General features: G+C 35.7%; 2 protein-coding genes across 3 annotated transcripts; one reads left to right on the top strand and one right to left on the bottom strand.

Moving 5' to 3' along the window:
* LOC592596 (c-Myc-binding protein) lies at positions 1-5,696 on the bottom strand. 2 transcript variants are annotated; one of them, XM_030995193.1, is made up of 4 exons: positions 5,537-5,696; positions 2,716-2,867; positions 1,615-1,744; positions 1-711 (listed from the first exon to the last, which is right to left on the bottom strand). In XM_030995193.1, the coding sequence occupies exons 1-4, from the start codon at positions 5,552-5,554 to the stop codon at positions 667-669; spliced, it is 345 nt and encodes a 114-aa protein (XP_030851053.1). In that variant the 5' UTR covers positions 5,555-5,696; the 3' UTR covers positions 1-666. The 2 variants fall into 2 exon arrangements, with proteins under 2 accessions (XP_030851053.1, XP_030851054.1); XM_030995194.1 differs by having other exon boundaries at positions 2,716-2,837; positions 5,540-5,690.
* Positions 5,697-6,888: 1,192 nt separating this feature from the next.
* Positions 6,889-12,916, top strand: LOC115927891 (protein OSCP1-like). The gene is made up of 4 exons (XM_030994200.1): positions 6,889-6,927; positions 10,135-10,256; positions 10,971-11,016; positions 12,803-12,916. Exons 1-4 carry the CDS (start codon positions 6,889-6,891, stop codon positions 12,914-12,916), a joined length of 321 nt encoding a protein of 106 aa, XP_030850060.1.
* Positions 12,917-16,024: the final 3,108 nt, after the last annotated feature.

The following is a 16,024-nucleotide window of genomic DNA, read 5'->3' as shown; positions in this document are numbered from 1 at the left end:
TATAATCAAGTCATAGGTATTCTGTAATAAATCAGTATCGTGTAATAATTAAGAAATTTTAAATTACCTGTAGTCACAGTACTGTAAGTAAATTTGGTTAAACTGTAAAAAAAAAAGGATTTCAAGAATTCAAGAGTCGCAAATGCAGATTAATGTCTTGCCAAAGGACATTAGTGCCTCGGCAGGACTGGAACTGCGAACCATGTGATCCACAGTCCGGCGACGTTTCTACTAGACAACGACACCTCTACGAAAAAAACATTCTGTATGAATTATGGGTATGATGTGGATATATAGTTAGGCACCATACATATTTCAGGAGAACATTTATCTAAATGGTGATGAACTTACATATCTGCTCTGATATTTGAGAAGGAAAAAAGGACATTTTACTAGTCATATCAATCATGGGTATTAGACTGTAATTAACAGACGATTCTCAATCTTGCTTGTGAAACGGTCAAGGGTTGGTGAATAACATATAAAGGCTGTATACTTGATAAAACACACACATAAAATATCAAAGACTCGATTCTTAAAGGCAACACATGATAACTCTACAACTTTTCCCTATGTACATCCACCCAGCCCCCACCCTTCCTCCATCCTCACCCCACCCAACCCCCTCCCGGGTCTATCACCGCTTCATGTAGGTCCAGTAACAGTTCAGTTCTCTGGATTTGGTTCAACCTCGGGATTTTCCATCTGGACCTGTATTCAATAGGAAGAGGACACAATACATGGAGAATGGTGTGTAATAATCGAATGGTGGAAAATAATAATAAAGAAATAAAAATAATAATCTGCTTTTAAATCACATGAACACTCTCATCGCTATAGGTAACAGTTGGATAAATTTTAAAATGAATTATTCTTTTTCATAAATCAAAGTAAGACCGAGATTTGCACATTTTGACATTGAAGGATGTATTGACTTTTGAGTTACTAAAAATCAAAAGTTTCTGTCTTTTTATCCATCTAGGTAGTATGATTTTATTGAAGAATATATCATACTAATATTTGAGTCAGCTATATCAGCGTATTAAGACCAATGCTTTAGCCACTAATTTCTTGGTTTGTTGCTTACAATGTAAGAAACGTGCTTTAGTTTCTTCATTTCACAATAAGGTTATAAAAAGTTCTTGCATGACTCGCGGGACATTGTTATGATGATCTAATCCTCTTAGTTTATTAAAGAATCAGGAATTATTTCATGCAACACGTTCAGAAGTCCCAGTATTCATCGTTGGCCATTACCATTACCAGAAAATTCCTTTACCAATTCAAAATGTCAGCCACAATAAGAGAAAGAACTTCTGAAGTGACAGTTTGCTTTTGTCCTCAAAACTACCCCACAACAAACGCCCCTTTAAAGCCCCACTGCACTACTTATAGCTACTTGTGACCTCTATATATGTAGCAAACAATGCCTAATTGGTGCCTGTTGGTCCCCCATGGTCCCCTTTTTCTAATGTTAATGGAGGGCTGATTTGATGAGATAACCACCTGTCAGTGACCATGCAGGGAGGTCTAATCCCTCCTAGCCAAACTAGTGCAGACGGGCTTTAAAATGGTCAAGAGCAGCTGATGATCAAGATGCACAGTACTACTCACCTTTGCCTTGAGTTCCCTGTTCTCGTCCTGTAGCCGTTCTACCTTCTGCATGAGTTCACTGACCTGTAGTCTCAAGGATTCTACATCAGCCGTGTCTGGTCCACCCTGTCCCATGTGAGCTTTCAGGAAGCTGTAAGCAATGTCAAGTTAAGGTCTACAAACAAGATGTCGAGGAGTCAGTGACACAAAGACGTAACTCCATTTTGGGCTTTTTTAGAAAAAGTGGTCTATGTGTCACTGAGCACTTGGGCCGTAAGGAGTTACAGTAAGTTTTTGTGTTTCCTCGAAAGCCCACACTGTTTCTGAACATTTAGATATCAAAGACTCATTTTGGCAAGATATGGAGTTATGTCTTTGTGTCACTGAACCCTCGATGTTATATTTGCCCAAACTGAGATGATGGTCATTCACATCATTTTTGTTATGGTACCATATATAACTATATATTGTATATGGTACTATATATTTTTATTTTAAAACATTCAAAGGTACAGCGAGCATTCGATTCAGTTCAATCTCCGCTCAATCTCTTTAAAAAATGCTTCGAAGTGGGTTCAATAAAATTTATTGTGGACCCACTGGCTCCACTAAGATTCAATAAGACTCAAACCCAACATTGAAGTGAGTGGTAAAAAAAATTACACTGTATAATCTGTATTTAATATGAATGATTATTATTTTTCTTACTGATATTGGAGTTCTAAATTTTGCTCAGAGACAAGACAACCCATGAGACTGACAGCCTTCAAGACTGGCAATGTTGGCCTTGTGGGCCATCTGACAACTGTGTTCTGGAACACTGAAGCTACATGTATGATGCAAACTGAATAATTGATTGTTAATGTTAATGTTTACACATACATGTATAAGAGTAGCAAGTCATTACAGTCATTATGTACAAAATGTAATAAGCGCATTTTGAAGGAAACTATTGTGCACATTCAAATCTGCTATAAAAACAACAATAAACAGACAACAACAAAAAAATTCCCACAAAAATTTGCATCTAATTTTGTTTGTCTTTTTTTTCTGGTCAGATGTAATAGCTTAAGTTACTACTAAAGAAAAAATCAAATAAATTGTGTCATTTGTTAAGGATACTCTAGTGCATCATTTGGTTTCTCTGGCTCCTCATACAGGGCTACCAAGATCTTTGTGAGAGCATCTAAGACTCCGGCCTTCTCCAGATACTTGCGGAACTCCTCACGCTTTGAATCTCCAGGCTGTGTATCAAGAAAAAAGGAGAATGTACAGTACATGTAGGAAGGGTGAAACACAGCATTTTACAATCATCACAACAAAATATAGTAACTAGTTAGCCACATGTAACTTGTACATTCTGGATGCTGTTAATAGAACAGAATTCTAATTAATTTTCTTTTACAAAGACTATGGCCTCAAAGTTCAAACCTGATACTTTTTTTCCTTTTTCTTTTGAACAAATGTGTGTTCTTGACAACTTCTTGCATTATTTTCTACATGTGCCTTGCTTAAATCAATTTCCAATCAAGAAAAATCTGATGTTTAGTTTGAGCTTATTTAAAGTCAAGTTTGACCAAGGAGGTTTCACTCAGGACTTGAAATTCCCATTGCTTTGTTTCCTGTGACTTAGTCCCAATGTCCAGTATTAGGTTAGGTCAATGCATTGACATTCAGTGCTTTGTCGCACAATTTTCAAAACGGATTATTCCAGTCAAGTTGGTAAGTGGAACCGATGTATTATAGCCTACATGTAGGCCTAATTTACAATATAAAATAAATTGGATATGCACAAGGTAAAATGAAATTTGGGGGAATTTGGGGGAATTTGGGGGAATTTGGGGGGCATTTCTATCTTTCATCTTCCCTTTCAATTATTCCCTGCTCTGGATACTGCCCCAAATGTCAACGTTAGACAGTTTTGCAATCACAGTGGCAATGTCTCGACTATTTCTGACTTTGTCTTGTTTTTGATCTTTTCATTTAATTTGCAAATCTGAGTTTTGGAAAAATAATCTTCCGATCAGACCAATGGCAATGTCATGCCAATTTTGCAAACATCCTTAAATAGTAACCTTTTTTTTAAATTTATAACTATCATTCATACACAACTTTCACTGGGCTCATCACACAGCCTCTCAGCTCAGGCAACTACAGCAAATAACGGCGCTAGTGTAGTTCCATATCCATTTTTTTTAGCAGTTTCATATCCATTCTTAGCAAAGGAATTTTAGCCCAATTTTTTACTAATTTTAATCATAATCATATAGACTATTATTGCATTTTCAACCTGAATTTGGATCACATCCGACATCGGGAATCCTCCGTTTAGGGCTTCGATGTCGGCGTCGTCGCTCAGTACCGTCTCCGCGCTATAGCTTTGCAACTCAAACTGAAGCGATCAGTCTAAAATTATGCAAGCTTCTCGTATAGTTTATGGTATCGTGCATGTGCGTAAAAAAGGCATAAAGCATACGCTATGTTTGCATAATTTTAGACTGATAGCTTCAGTTTGAGGTGCAGAGCTATAGCGCAGAGACGGTACTGAGCGACGACGTCGACATCGAAGCCCTAAACGGAGGCTTCCCGATGTCGGATGTAATCCAAATTCAGGTGGAAAATGCAATAGACCCTAGGCCTAGATCTAGACCCTAGACTAGATTAGGCCATGTAAAATTGATTTCATGTTGATCGTCCCCGCCCGCTTCCTTTTTTCCGCCCGCCTCCTTATATTTGATATTTGATATTTTTTTTTTTTTTTTTTTTTTTTTTTTAATAAAAAAAATAAAAATAATAATAATCGAGTACAACTTGTTTTAATTCTTTGTCAAAAATAAATATAGAGTTGATATTTGATCTATATATATATATATACGGGTTCTCAGTGTTTTTCTTTTCAGGAAAGAGAGAGCATTGGATTTTGCCCTTAACATTTTGATACAGTCAACAAATCTTGGTAGTGGTTTCTGGCATATACTCCCATTCTGGCACTCCTTTGGTAGGGTATATGCAGCATTGCTGGATTTCGATTTATACATGCATGGGTCATCACCCTTGGTACTTTCAATGTTGGAGTGAGGATTTAATACTTGGCATTCAATATCATGACGTGATGGTAGTATGCATGTCACTTAGTTGGCGTCCTCTGCTTGAGGCAGCTTCCTGTAGTGCAGACTTGGATAGACCAAAGCTAGCCTGTAGGTACGCCTTCAAGGCTTCCAATGAAAATGTTTAATATCATGTCATTCATGTAGATCTACATAAATGTTAAAACAACAATTACAAAATCAAAACAAAAATGACAATATATTTACAAATTACATATTTAAAATAAAGGCAACATTTAATATTTAAAAATAGACAAAAAGAAACCTGTTGAAGAAAGCCAAAATTTATATTTTAGGGCAAATCAAACTCACTACGGCAACGTTGGTTGATGTACATATTCAATTATATACTATTTGTACACGCGGCAGCCATCTTGGGAAAAATATCAAATATCAAATAACATGGTAGGTCTAGGCCTAGATCTACACCCTCCTCCTCTTTTTCAAAAAATCCGGACGATCAACATGTAATCAATTTTACATGGCCTTACTTAGATCTATATGATTATGATTAAAATTAGACCTCTAGTAAAAAGTTGGGCTAAAATTCCTTTGCTAAGAATCGATATTAAACTGTTAAAAAAAACTGCTAAAAAAAATGGATACGGAACTAATCTACACTAGCGCCCAAATAACAACAGACCCGGGATTGTCACGGGCACAAACACAGTCACAAACACAGTCACCCTAGGCCTCTACAGACAGAACAGGCGCAACTCAGCTCAAGCTCAGCACTGCTGCCAACAGCATTGTCACTGCACTGGCTGCCACACAAACAAATTGTGTTCCACCAATTTCTGCTAACAAAATTTAGAAATATAAAACATTTATAACATTACCCTGTACGTCGTCATAATTATATAATCACCGGTGTCCTTTTTCCAACGCAAATGTACTATTAAATGACAGTGTCAGCTGTACAGAAATTTTGAAAGCAGTGTTTCGACCTGGCTCGACGACTAATAAATACGGGTTGCTATATGCACAATACGCATGCGCAGTAACTTTCTTTATGATAAATTTAGGCTATCATTATAAGACTGTGGCAATTATTTTATGCACAAACTGAATTGATAATTATATATCACTTTCTTTCACATATCATTACTCGATAAGATGATTTCAGAATTATTATTGGCAACTAAGAAAGTGAAATCTTGCAATAAGACTAGGGTGCCTTAGTCATCTCGACCATTTTACATTCACACCTGATACCGTTTTGTTTTTATCTTTACTGCCCTTATAAATGTACCCAGTTGCCGACGTTTATTGTCATTGGCCGAGAAATCTGTTGGCCGAGATGAAAGAAATATGAAACCTAGTAGACAAATCTTGACCGAAGAAAGTTAGCACTGCCAATCTAATGAATAATCATTTTTATGTTTATTCATTTATATTACTAGTAAATAAATTGATTTGTATTAACTGGAAACAGGAAAAGCAGTTGATTGGTAAAATACTTCAACAAATTTAAAAGATAATACATAATAAACGCTTAGAATGATATTAAGTGAATTAACCAACACTATAGTTATAGCTTTTCAATAATAGGACCGTTACCATGAATAGGCGTCAATGACCATAAGGCCAAGGCTCATGCGTCGTACGCTGTACCCGCGCGTGACGTGTACAAAGGTTTTAAATGAGATCACAATTCGACGTACTCCTAAATAAAAATAAAAATCTCTGTTGCATCAAAATAAAATTATACGTTCATTGTATGTTATTGACAGAAGTTATATACATCAGACATTATACTTTAGCACAAAAGGGTTATCTATAGAAGAAGGTGGACAACATTATAAGAGAAAGAATAATGATTTCTCGTTTATTTATACAAAAATTAACAGCATAAATACCCCTACAAAAACAGAAGAAATCTTGAAGAGAGAGAGAGACAAGAAAAATATGAAAAGGACCCAACAAATAAAAATAAATAAATAATAGGATTCTAGAGCGGAAGATGATAGGGAAAACGTAATAGTTTGGTAGTATTGGCAAATTTTGACAATAATAGTGTGTAAGTATATTGACAAAGTATATACAAACAAAAACGACACAAAATATTTGAAAGCATTTTAGACCTACCGGTATATAGAATGATTATACGAAAAAAGTTATGTCTGAGGCCTATCTACATCATACGTAAGAGGAATAGTGAACGTGGCCAAAGGTAGAGTTCGTTGTCATGGTTATAAACTCGAACAATAGAAGGGCGGATTATGAGGTAGGTGCTTGCATGACCTTCTGCTCGTAACCGACAAGTCACCGCATTAAAATTGAATTGCAAATAGTTTTCAACAACAAGATGGTGTATGAAACTTTCTAATATTCGAAGATATATGACCTTCAGACCATATTGTTTCATTATTTTTTATTCAATCAATCAACGTCAAAGAATTGATTTATCATCGCTCTTCAATTTATTATTTCACCTTTGTATATGTACTTTCATTCGTATGCATCACGAAAGAACACTGAATTGGATTCTTCAATGTTTGTTTTGATTAATTTCTTCCCCTTTCCTTCTCCCTGTTTAACACTGATACAATTTTCAATTGTTCTTAATCAAGGCAAAATATTATTTTCATATTTTCTTTATGCAAGACAGGGAGAGAGAGAGAGAGAGAGAGAGAATATGTTTAGTGAGAATTATCGAGTACAACCATGAATTGCATCCTTTTCAATATTATTCAATTCGCTGAAAATATTCAGAATATGAATATGATAAATCCACATAATACACCAACGCTGTTCAACGCATCCAACGCTCCAACCATAGCCCATATGCCAATGCACCATATTTATCAAATATGAAAAGATTTTTAAATGAAATGTGAAGAAAAATCAAATTTACAATGCACTAACAGGCATCAGTTGAAATCATGAATTCTCTGTGACTGGCTTAGCACTAGTTTCTGAGGGACCAGTCACTGAAGAGGAGATAGAGGGAAGGAAAATTAAGGAAGAAGTAAAAAAAAAAAAAAAGGGGGCTATCAGTTGCAATTTTCCCGCCAACAAGAGCTAAAAGGGACCAAAAAAGAGGAAGAAGAAAAAAAGGGTGAAAAGAATTTCGATGCGGTGTTCGAGTAGAATTCTGTGAGATGATGATTTGCTTTCTGACTCGTAGCTTGAAGTGTCTATATCCAGATATCTGTTGATAGTATTATAGAATATAGAAGCGTGAAAATGACCTTCTGCTCGTAACCGACAAGTCACCGCATTAAAATTAAATTGCAAATAGTGTTCAACAACAAGATGGTGGATGAAACTTTCTAATATTCGAAGATATATGACCCTCAGACCATATTGTTTCATTATTTTTTATTCAATCAATCAACGTCAAAGAATTGATTTATCATCGCTCTTCAATTTATTATTTCACCTTTGTATGTACTTTCATTCTTATGCATCACGAAATTAGAACACTGAATTGGATTCTTCAATGTTTGTTTTGATTAATTTCTTCCCCTTTCCTTCTCCCTGTTTAATACTGATACAATTTTCAATTTTTCTTAATCAAGGCAAAATATTATTTTCATATGTTCGTCTTCTTTCTCTACTGATTTAATGAAACTTCAAAGCTTCCGCGCTTTGCGCGGACGGGGGGGGGGGTAAATGAATTCAGACGAGGATTATTTTTCAAGAACGGTACAACGAAACGTCCCTGCAACATATTTGCTGATCTTCTTCTCAATATTTATTTATGGGTCGAGTTACATTATTTGTTGTTCTTTTAGAACAACCATATTTCAGAGAATTCTTTTCACAACAAAAAACTTCTTCATGTTTCAGTCCTTGCGCTATCGTCTCCAGCTCCAGCAGATATTGGGCGTCAGCGTGCACATCGGTACTACCGGCGCAGTATAGCCACTGCTGACGGCCGCATTAGCTGCACTGCGAGCTCTCGTTGTTTGTATCGGTAATACATAGAGATGGGAGAGAAAGCGCCATCTAAGTTCCATTTCATTGGTTTAAGGTTTGAAAATAGGAACTCATTTTGTGTTAAAGTTATATAAGAAAAGATAATCTTTATTTTATAATTCCACGGGGGTGACTTTTAATTTTGCAATCGCCCCCGTGGGCAACCTGACGGGGGCGATTATGGAGCTCACGGGGGCGAATTGCCCATCGCCCCGTGTATTTTGGGCGCTGATAATGAGTAATATGTAACAAACAGGAGCAATTGATAATGTTAGTTTATATTTTGCACGATTGGAGAAATAAAGTATCTTGAATCGTAATCTTGAATCTTGTGCAAGAGTATTGATTTATCTTAATAAGATTTCGTTTGCGATGTGAGCAAAATTAACGCAAATTTCTAAACGAATGTCAATCAATGATTTGTTACCTTCCTTCCATTACCCCCACCTAACAAACAAAAAACAAACAAAAACGGATACACATTAGTATACTTGGGGGAGGGAGGAAGAAAAAATAATGAGTGCAGTTTTCACATTTTAATGAGATTTATTGAATGGAAGAGTAAAATCAACCCAAAATTCTAAACGATTATAAACAAATTTTATAATTCATTGCTTTCCTTTCATTATTCATCACCCTCCCCATCTAAATAATGATAGTAATAATATGATGATGATTATTATAATGATAATAATAAGCCGGAGAAACACTAGCGTACGGGGGGAGGGGGGGGGGGACGGGGCAGAATGCGGATAGGGAGCCAGACTGCACCCATAATGGGTGGCCAGTGAAGAAACAAAAGAGAGGGAGAAGAGAGAGAGAAAGAGAAGAGAGGGAGGAAAAGAGATGAACAGGAGCAAAAGGAAATATATTCTTTGGAGAGGGCTTTATACCAAGTTCAAAGAAAAAAAAATATTTAAAACCTTTCGTAAAACGTGTTTTGCCTCTATGAGTTAAATGACAATGGAATAGCATAGTCTCCAAACAGGAATTCATGAATCAACACATTGGCTTTTAAAGGCAATCAGTTGAATGTCTTTTTGTTTTGTTTTATTCCCTTCTGGTTGTATTTTTGTTTAAAATGTACTGCTCTTGTCTTTTCGTGTCCATGAAACATAAGGTCAAAGATCAAAGATAAGTATGCGACATCCAGATACACTGTAGTGATGAATGAATGAAGAATGATTTTTACTACCGGTATACCACAATTTGATCACAATACAGAGCCTATTGTAGAATTTTTATACGATTCAATAGTAATGGGAATCACAATCAGGTAGCAATTAGATCTGAACCAGTTTGAACTCATAACTCATGTTACAGAGGTTTTTATTTGTGCACTCTGCTTTTAAAGTACTTCTGGTTGTTCTTTCTCAGAATTCCCATGTCCAAGGTATAACGGTAAGGATCATCTTCTGCCCCCAAAATGTGTATTAAAAACACAAAATCTAGTTCTTCATCAAGCTGGAGAAATGCATTAACATGCATGTATTTCTTGTTTAATCTCCAGGCATCAGCTAATCCTAATCCCATGGTTAAAGCAGAGCTTAATCTCCTAGCTCATCTGATGGGTGCAGTAGAGAAGAAAACATCAGGTGGTCCTGGTAAAGAAAATGATTTCAGGATCAGCATGTTCAATACGGATGAAGAGGAAGAATGAGTCGGTTTCTTTTCAAAGTCAATAAGCATTTTCATGGAACAGAAATGGATGGATAGTACATGAATCTGTCATTGATGCCAGTTTTCAGACAACAGTCTGAATTCAGACCATAGTTTAGGCTTTTTTGTGTACAAAATAGCTCATTCTAGGTGATTTTCAGGCCCTCTGATCTAACTGGCATCCCTGAATCTGTGCTAAAACCCTTGAAAAACACAAGGTCGGCATGTTTAATATTCAGCATTGATGGCAAGGGAGAGTAAGTTTATGTCACTTAATACTAATCAACATTTCATAGTGATACATGGATTATGAAAAAATCTATTTCCTTTTTTGTTGTTTTTTGTTTGTGGGGGGGGGGTTGAAATGTTAAAAAGGTTCCTTTAATGGACCAATAAATAATATAATTTTAAACAAATATATACAGTTTGAGTACAATAGAAATTATAAAGGTATATGTGCACGTTATTAAATAATCTAGTGCCTTAAACAAGAAATTAGCTACATGTAATAAAGCACTTCTTAGAAATAAAAAACATGAATTTATTTTTGTTTGTCACAATACATTATCCTGTAAATTGGCATTGTTTGCAGAATTTATTCATTTGTTTAATAATTTGCTGTAAAACTTTTGATTGTGACATTGTGTGTGCCCTTCTTTCTGATTTATTTTTTGTTTTGATTTTCAGGAAGTTTGCAGCTACTCGTCCCCCACCAGACATGTACGATGTCAAGGTCATTAACATAGACATCAAAGGTTTGTACGCCTCACCCTCAAATCTCTGATTTTCAAGGGGAAAAGAATAAATCAATTAATTAATCAATCGGTCAACAAGTAGTCTGGGTGAAATAAAAGTCAGTTTGCCACATTGTTGATATTGCTGGAAATGTGTTACATGCAAGGCTCAAAATACACAGGGGCGGTGGGCGATTCGCCCCCGTCAGAGTGCTCACGGGGGCGATTTCAAAATGAAAAATCACCCCGGTGGAATTATAGAATAAAGATTATCTTTTCTGTTGTAACTTTCACACAATATTGAGTTTCAAGTTTCAAACCTTAAACCAATGAAATAGAACTATGGAAGTTATATTTTAATAGCGTGCAGGATTTCTCGCTCGAATTTTTTGGTGTCTAGAGGCTGCCATATTGTAAAGAAATAAACACTTTTTTGCCGCAAGATTGCAATATTTATCTCCCATCTCCACATCTCTATGGGTATTACAGATACAAACAACGGAAGCTCGCAGTGCACTGCGGCCTTCAGCAGTGGCTATACTAGCTGCGCCGGTAGTATAGAGTGCACGCTGCCGCCCCATATCTGCTGGAGCTAGAGGCAATCGCGCGAGGACCGAAATGTGGAGAAGTTTTACGTTGTGAAAATCATGAATCCTCTGAAATCTGGTGATTCCAAAAGACCAGCAGATAATGAACCTTGACTAGTAAATCAACAGAAAGCTAAAATTAGTAAAATGAAAACCCAAGTTGGCAAGGAGGTGAATGTATACGCGGACTTGGACCCGAAATTTTTGTACAGAGGGAGGAAAATCTGACCATTAGCTGCATGTTATAACTTGTAAAGTTGTTAGAGGGAAATAATGCAGACTATTAATGATAATGATGAAATAGCAAAGAATTTAGGAGTATCATGGGTACCAATTCAATGGAAATTTGTATTAAAAAAGAGCCCCCGTCAGTACTAAAAGAGCCCCTGTGGACAAAAAATTAATTTGAGCCCTGGTTACATGCACTTTCAATTTTTCGAGATAGGAAAGAAGGAAAAGTTACAATGTAAGATCACCTATACAATTTTGGCTTTTTGAAAATTTGACTTTTGGGTTATAAACTTATTGTTAAATGATCCATTTAAAGATGAAGTTGAGTTCTGGTCATGCAATTGCATTGTGAAAGAAACGGTGTGAATCTATCAGAAAGGTTGATCATCTAGCATATAAGTATTGGTGTTTACTGCAAGGTTCTGGAATCATCAAAATGATACAACAATTTGGCCCAGTTTTGGTAATGGGAGAACATCTTTATCACCTATTTATTTGCTATTTGAAATACAGGGACAATTGCAAATCTTGTACACACACGGTTACTATGGAAGCTGCTCCCAAAGTGGAGGATTGCTTGCCTTTTTCGCTCTCTCCAGGGGGGTGTTTCACAAAGACTAAGATTGACTTTAAGTTGGACTTTAACTATGGCAGGCCGTTCATGCCACTGTTTTCTCTCACCATTAAGGCATTGGTCTCTCAAGGGACGTACAAATCATGGTCACAAATCTACAGAATTTACATTTTTAGATATTTTATTATTGAAGGAAAAAATATTATTTAAAGATCATAATGGGGATAGCTACCAGTGGCATGAATGGCCTGCCATAGTTAAGTCCAACTTAAAGTCGATCTTAGTCTTCGTGAAAGACCCCCCAGATCTGCTAATGACTTTGCACATACATGTTCATGGACCCTTCATTCACTGCTAAAGATAGTGTTCTTCTTATCATGTCACTTTTTCCAGATTCAGACGAGCGAGGAGCTGAGTAGAATAATGGGAGACATGGCTATACCCGATGCCTCTGGTCCATCCAGTAAGGGTGATGACCTTTTAGAACTGATGGACAGCGCATCATGAGGTCAAAGGTCACAGTAGTTTTAAGATTATATCTTGATGTATACATTCTGTAACGTGCCATGATGATGATCGATACGTGCGCTATATAAGAATCCAATATTATTATTATTATTATCATATCGTTCTATGAGACTGCTTGTGATATTTGTGCTGCTCCAGCTATCGAGAACTTCAGTCATTTTTATTTAAGTCTCAAGATTCAACAACGTATCTATTTATACATTCATCACAAAGGCTCTAAGAAAATCATTGTTCAGTGCCTGTTTGGCAATTTTTGCTAACTTGCCGTTATGTCACTGGATTCGCGAACTACCGTAGATGCATACAGGAGATATATTTGTTCACGAAACCAGCTGATAAAGCTGTACACCATGTTGCTTCTGTATCGAAAGACACTGCCTAATATTTCTGACTGTCCAAGTGCATGTAGGGTAATTTAGATAGTAAATTGGCATTTCATACAAAAGCATCGTGCACATATGGACATATAATTGATGAACGTAGAATGTATATTGTATACATTACTTGGTAGATGACATGAATTTCATTTTGAATTTAGGAGCGATGTCAATTCTGCATACATGTTTATAAAAAAATCTAGGAGTGGTAATTTGTTTTTCCTTTTTTGTGTGTGAGTGTTTGTTTTCAAGTTGCTGTCACTTTAAAAACACAGTACTAGCAGTTTGTTACAGCTATATAAAAGCTAATTACTTAAGAATTTCTACCACTCTTGCAACCTGTGTGAATTATATGCACTTATATGTAGATGATTGTGAAGTAAGAATAATGTCTGAAGTTCAGAATGCAAAATAATCAAAGAGGTTTTTATTTGAGAGTAGTTTTGTTTTGAAGGTAAATACAATGTCAATCAAGGTCATAGGTCATGAGGATTATATTGACTGTTATAGAGCGAGAAGGGTATTAATATACTGTATTAGAGTTAACGCCTTCTGGCTGTGGAAAGGCGTTATGTATGTTTGTTTGTTTTTGATAGTACAACTAGATGTACTTATACTGAAATGGTCAGTTTGGAGACGGAATGGTCTTATACACACTTGACGTACGCCCATCTGGCTCCATAGATGACATATCGTTGAGCGAGTCATTTTCTCCTCGTTGCTGCTCTCCACCCATGTGAACATCAAGGTCATAAATCTCCTTTTTCTGCAAGGAAAATATATTTATTTACACTGACACTTTAAGATATAATTATTGCACATGCTTTTACACAAACCCTGTATGAAAAATCCATCAATATTCAACAAAGAAAATTGAAATTTATGACAGGTTCAGTACAAAGTAAATGGGAGGGATGCTTAAAATGTGCAAAATGTTCACTTTGTAAACATATGATCAACTCTTACTGATCTGTTTCCTTAATGTTATTATTTTTTTGCATTTATTAAGACCAACTTAGTAGATCACTTTTATAAACTTTGGCTATTTTTGTTTTGTTTTGTTTTTTGTGTTTTTTATTTGTCAAATGCGTTATTTTGGGTGCAACATATTTTTCTTTAAAGATAGTGGAGTGTTTTCCAAGTTTCAAAGTTTCATAACTTTCGTGTGATGTTTTAAATAGTAGTTACCCTATAGAACCGTCCGCTGGGGTTTGTGCATTTACAATGTAGTCTTACGTGAAACAGATATTTCTGTTAATGTTTTGTTACTTTTCTGCCTGTATTAATAGACTTTCAACTATTCATTTATAAATATATCTGCTGAAGGGAATGTAAAAGAGACAATATTTATATTTTCCCCAGGTCTAGATTACTTTAAATTGTAACTGTGTGTCCTCTGAAATTGAAGTAGATTTAATTTGCTCATTTATTTTCATTGCATTTCCACTCTGATATGATGATTATATTTCTCAATTAAAAGCGATCCAAAGATAGCAATTTGCACCAAACAGATTTATGTTCTTTCACTTTAGTTGGATTGAGTGATGAACAAAATAATTGCGGGATACATAGTTTAACTTAGTCATGAAACTTTGTTTTAACATCATAATAATCGTATATGCATTTTAAGGTTGTGTTTCCTTTTATGACATTCTAAAAAGTACTGTTTGATAAGAATGCTTACATGTAGCTTCAAATTGCCGTTGCCGTTGTACACCAATATTCACCAATGGACCAAAAATGAATTTCATTTCATGGAACAATATTGTTGAAAATATTATTATGTTTAGCATCATATCAGTTATTCAGGTAATAACTTAAATTATATACCTCACTTAAGAAATCCAGCCATCTGATTGGTCGAATTGCATTCATAAACTTCAACTGTTCCTGTAAAATTCTCGGTAACCATGCTTAAAACATTTCAATATTTTTAATAACCATGGTTATTAAAAATAGTTGGTCAGCCTCCATGGTTACCCCATAGGTTTACATGTTAAAAAATGGTTTGAGCGATGGAGGATGCCGTATGTGTGCGAAGGATTGGTCGGTAATTTCAATACAATTGAATCTCGATCGATCTTACCGACAATTTTATCTTGCATTGTTGACATGAAGACGAAAATAAACTTCCAAAAACAAAAAAACAACATCTGCCGATAGATCTTGATCTAAGTTCGTGCCAATATGCATTGCAAAAGTAAAAGAAGAGTCCGTATATGGAGCTTTTGCGAAGCATTTATCAAACGCGAAGCCGGTTTCAATCCATTTTAATGTATATATTGGAGAAAACTGCCAGGCATGTTAACGGCGGGCCATAGCCGAGTGGTCTAAGCGTTGGTTTTCGGTTCACCTCTTCTTGTACGCAAGAGTTCGAATCCCGTCTTCGACAAAAATTATAAATATTTTTAATTTTTAATTTTTTAGTCTATTTTTTTTCGGCATATAAAAGTATTAATGACTGCTTTAATATTCGAGAAATAGTTGTTTTCATACGCTCTCGGGAAGGTTACAATTGGGCTATTCCCCTCGGCAAGCCTCGGGGAATAGCACAATTCTAACCTTCCCTTGAGCGTAATAAAACAACTATTTCTCTCAAAGCAGTCATTAATACTATACTATATATTTTATACAGGTGTTTGAAGTATATATACATTCAACATTCCAAAATAGTGTATTCCTGCCTCTGTCTCTTGTATCAACGGTTGTT

The sequence above is a fragment of the Strongylocentrotus purpuratus genome, unplaced genomic scaffold (genome assembly GCF_000002235.5).
Source record: "Strongylocentrotus purpuratus isolate Spur 01 unplaced genomic scaffold, Spur_5.0 spur5_scaffold_21, whole genome shotgun sequence".
Lineage (NCBI taxonomy): Eukaryota > Metazoa > Echinodermata > Echinoidea > Camarodonta > Strongylocentrotidae > Strongylocentrotus > Strongylocentrotus purpuratus.
The sequence above is the reverse complement of the archived record's forward strand: the minus strand, read 5'-3'. Positions and strand labels throughout refer to the sequence as shown.

Bases quoted from the DNA above. Each gene is read 5' to 3' on its own strand.
- LOC592596 (XM_030995193.1), bottom strand. The intron at 1,745-2,715 runs GTATCCTTAACA...CATTGCTTACAG, and splicing joins AAACCAAATGATGCACTAGA to CTTCCTGAAAGCTCACATGG. The intron at 712-1,614 runs GTGAGTAGTACT...TATTGAATACAG, and splicing joins ACAGGGAACTCAAGGCAAAG to GTCCAGATGGAAAATCCCGA.
- LOC115927891 (XM_030994200.1), top strand. From the start codon at position 6,889: ATGGTTATAAACTCGAACAATAGAAGGGCGGATTATGAG. The intron at 6,928-10,134 runs GTAGGTGCTTGC...TTTAATCTCCAG, and splicing joins ATAGAAGGGCGGATTATGAG to GCATCAGCTAATCCTAATCC. The intron at 11,017-12,802 runs GTCATTAACATA...CACTTTTTCCAG, and splicing joins CAGACATGTACGATGTCAAG to ATTCAGACGAGCGAGGAGCT.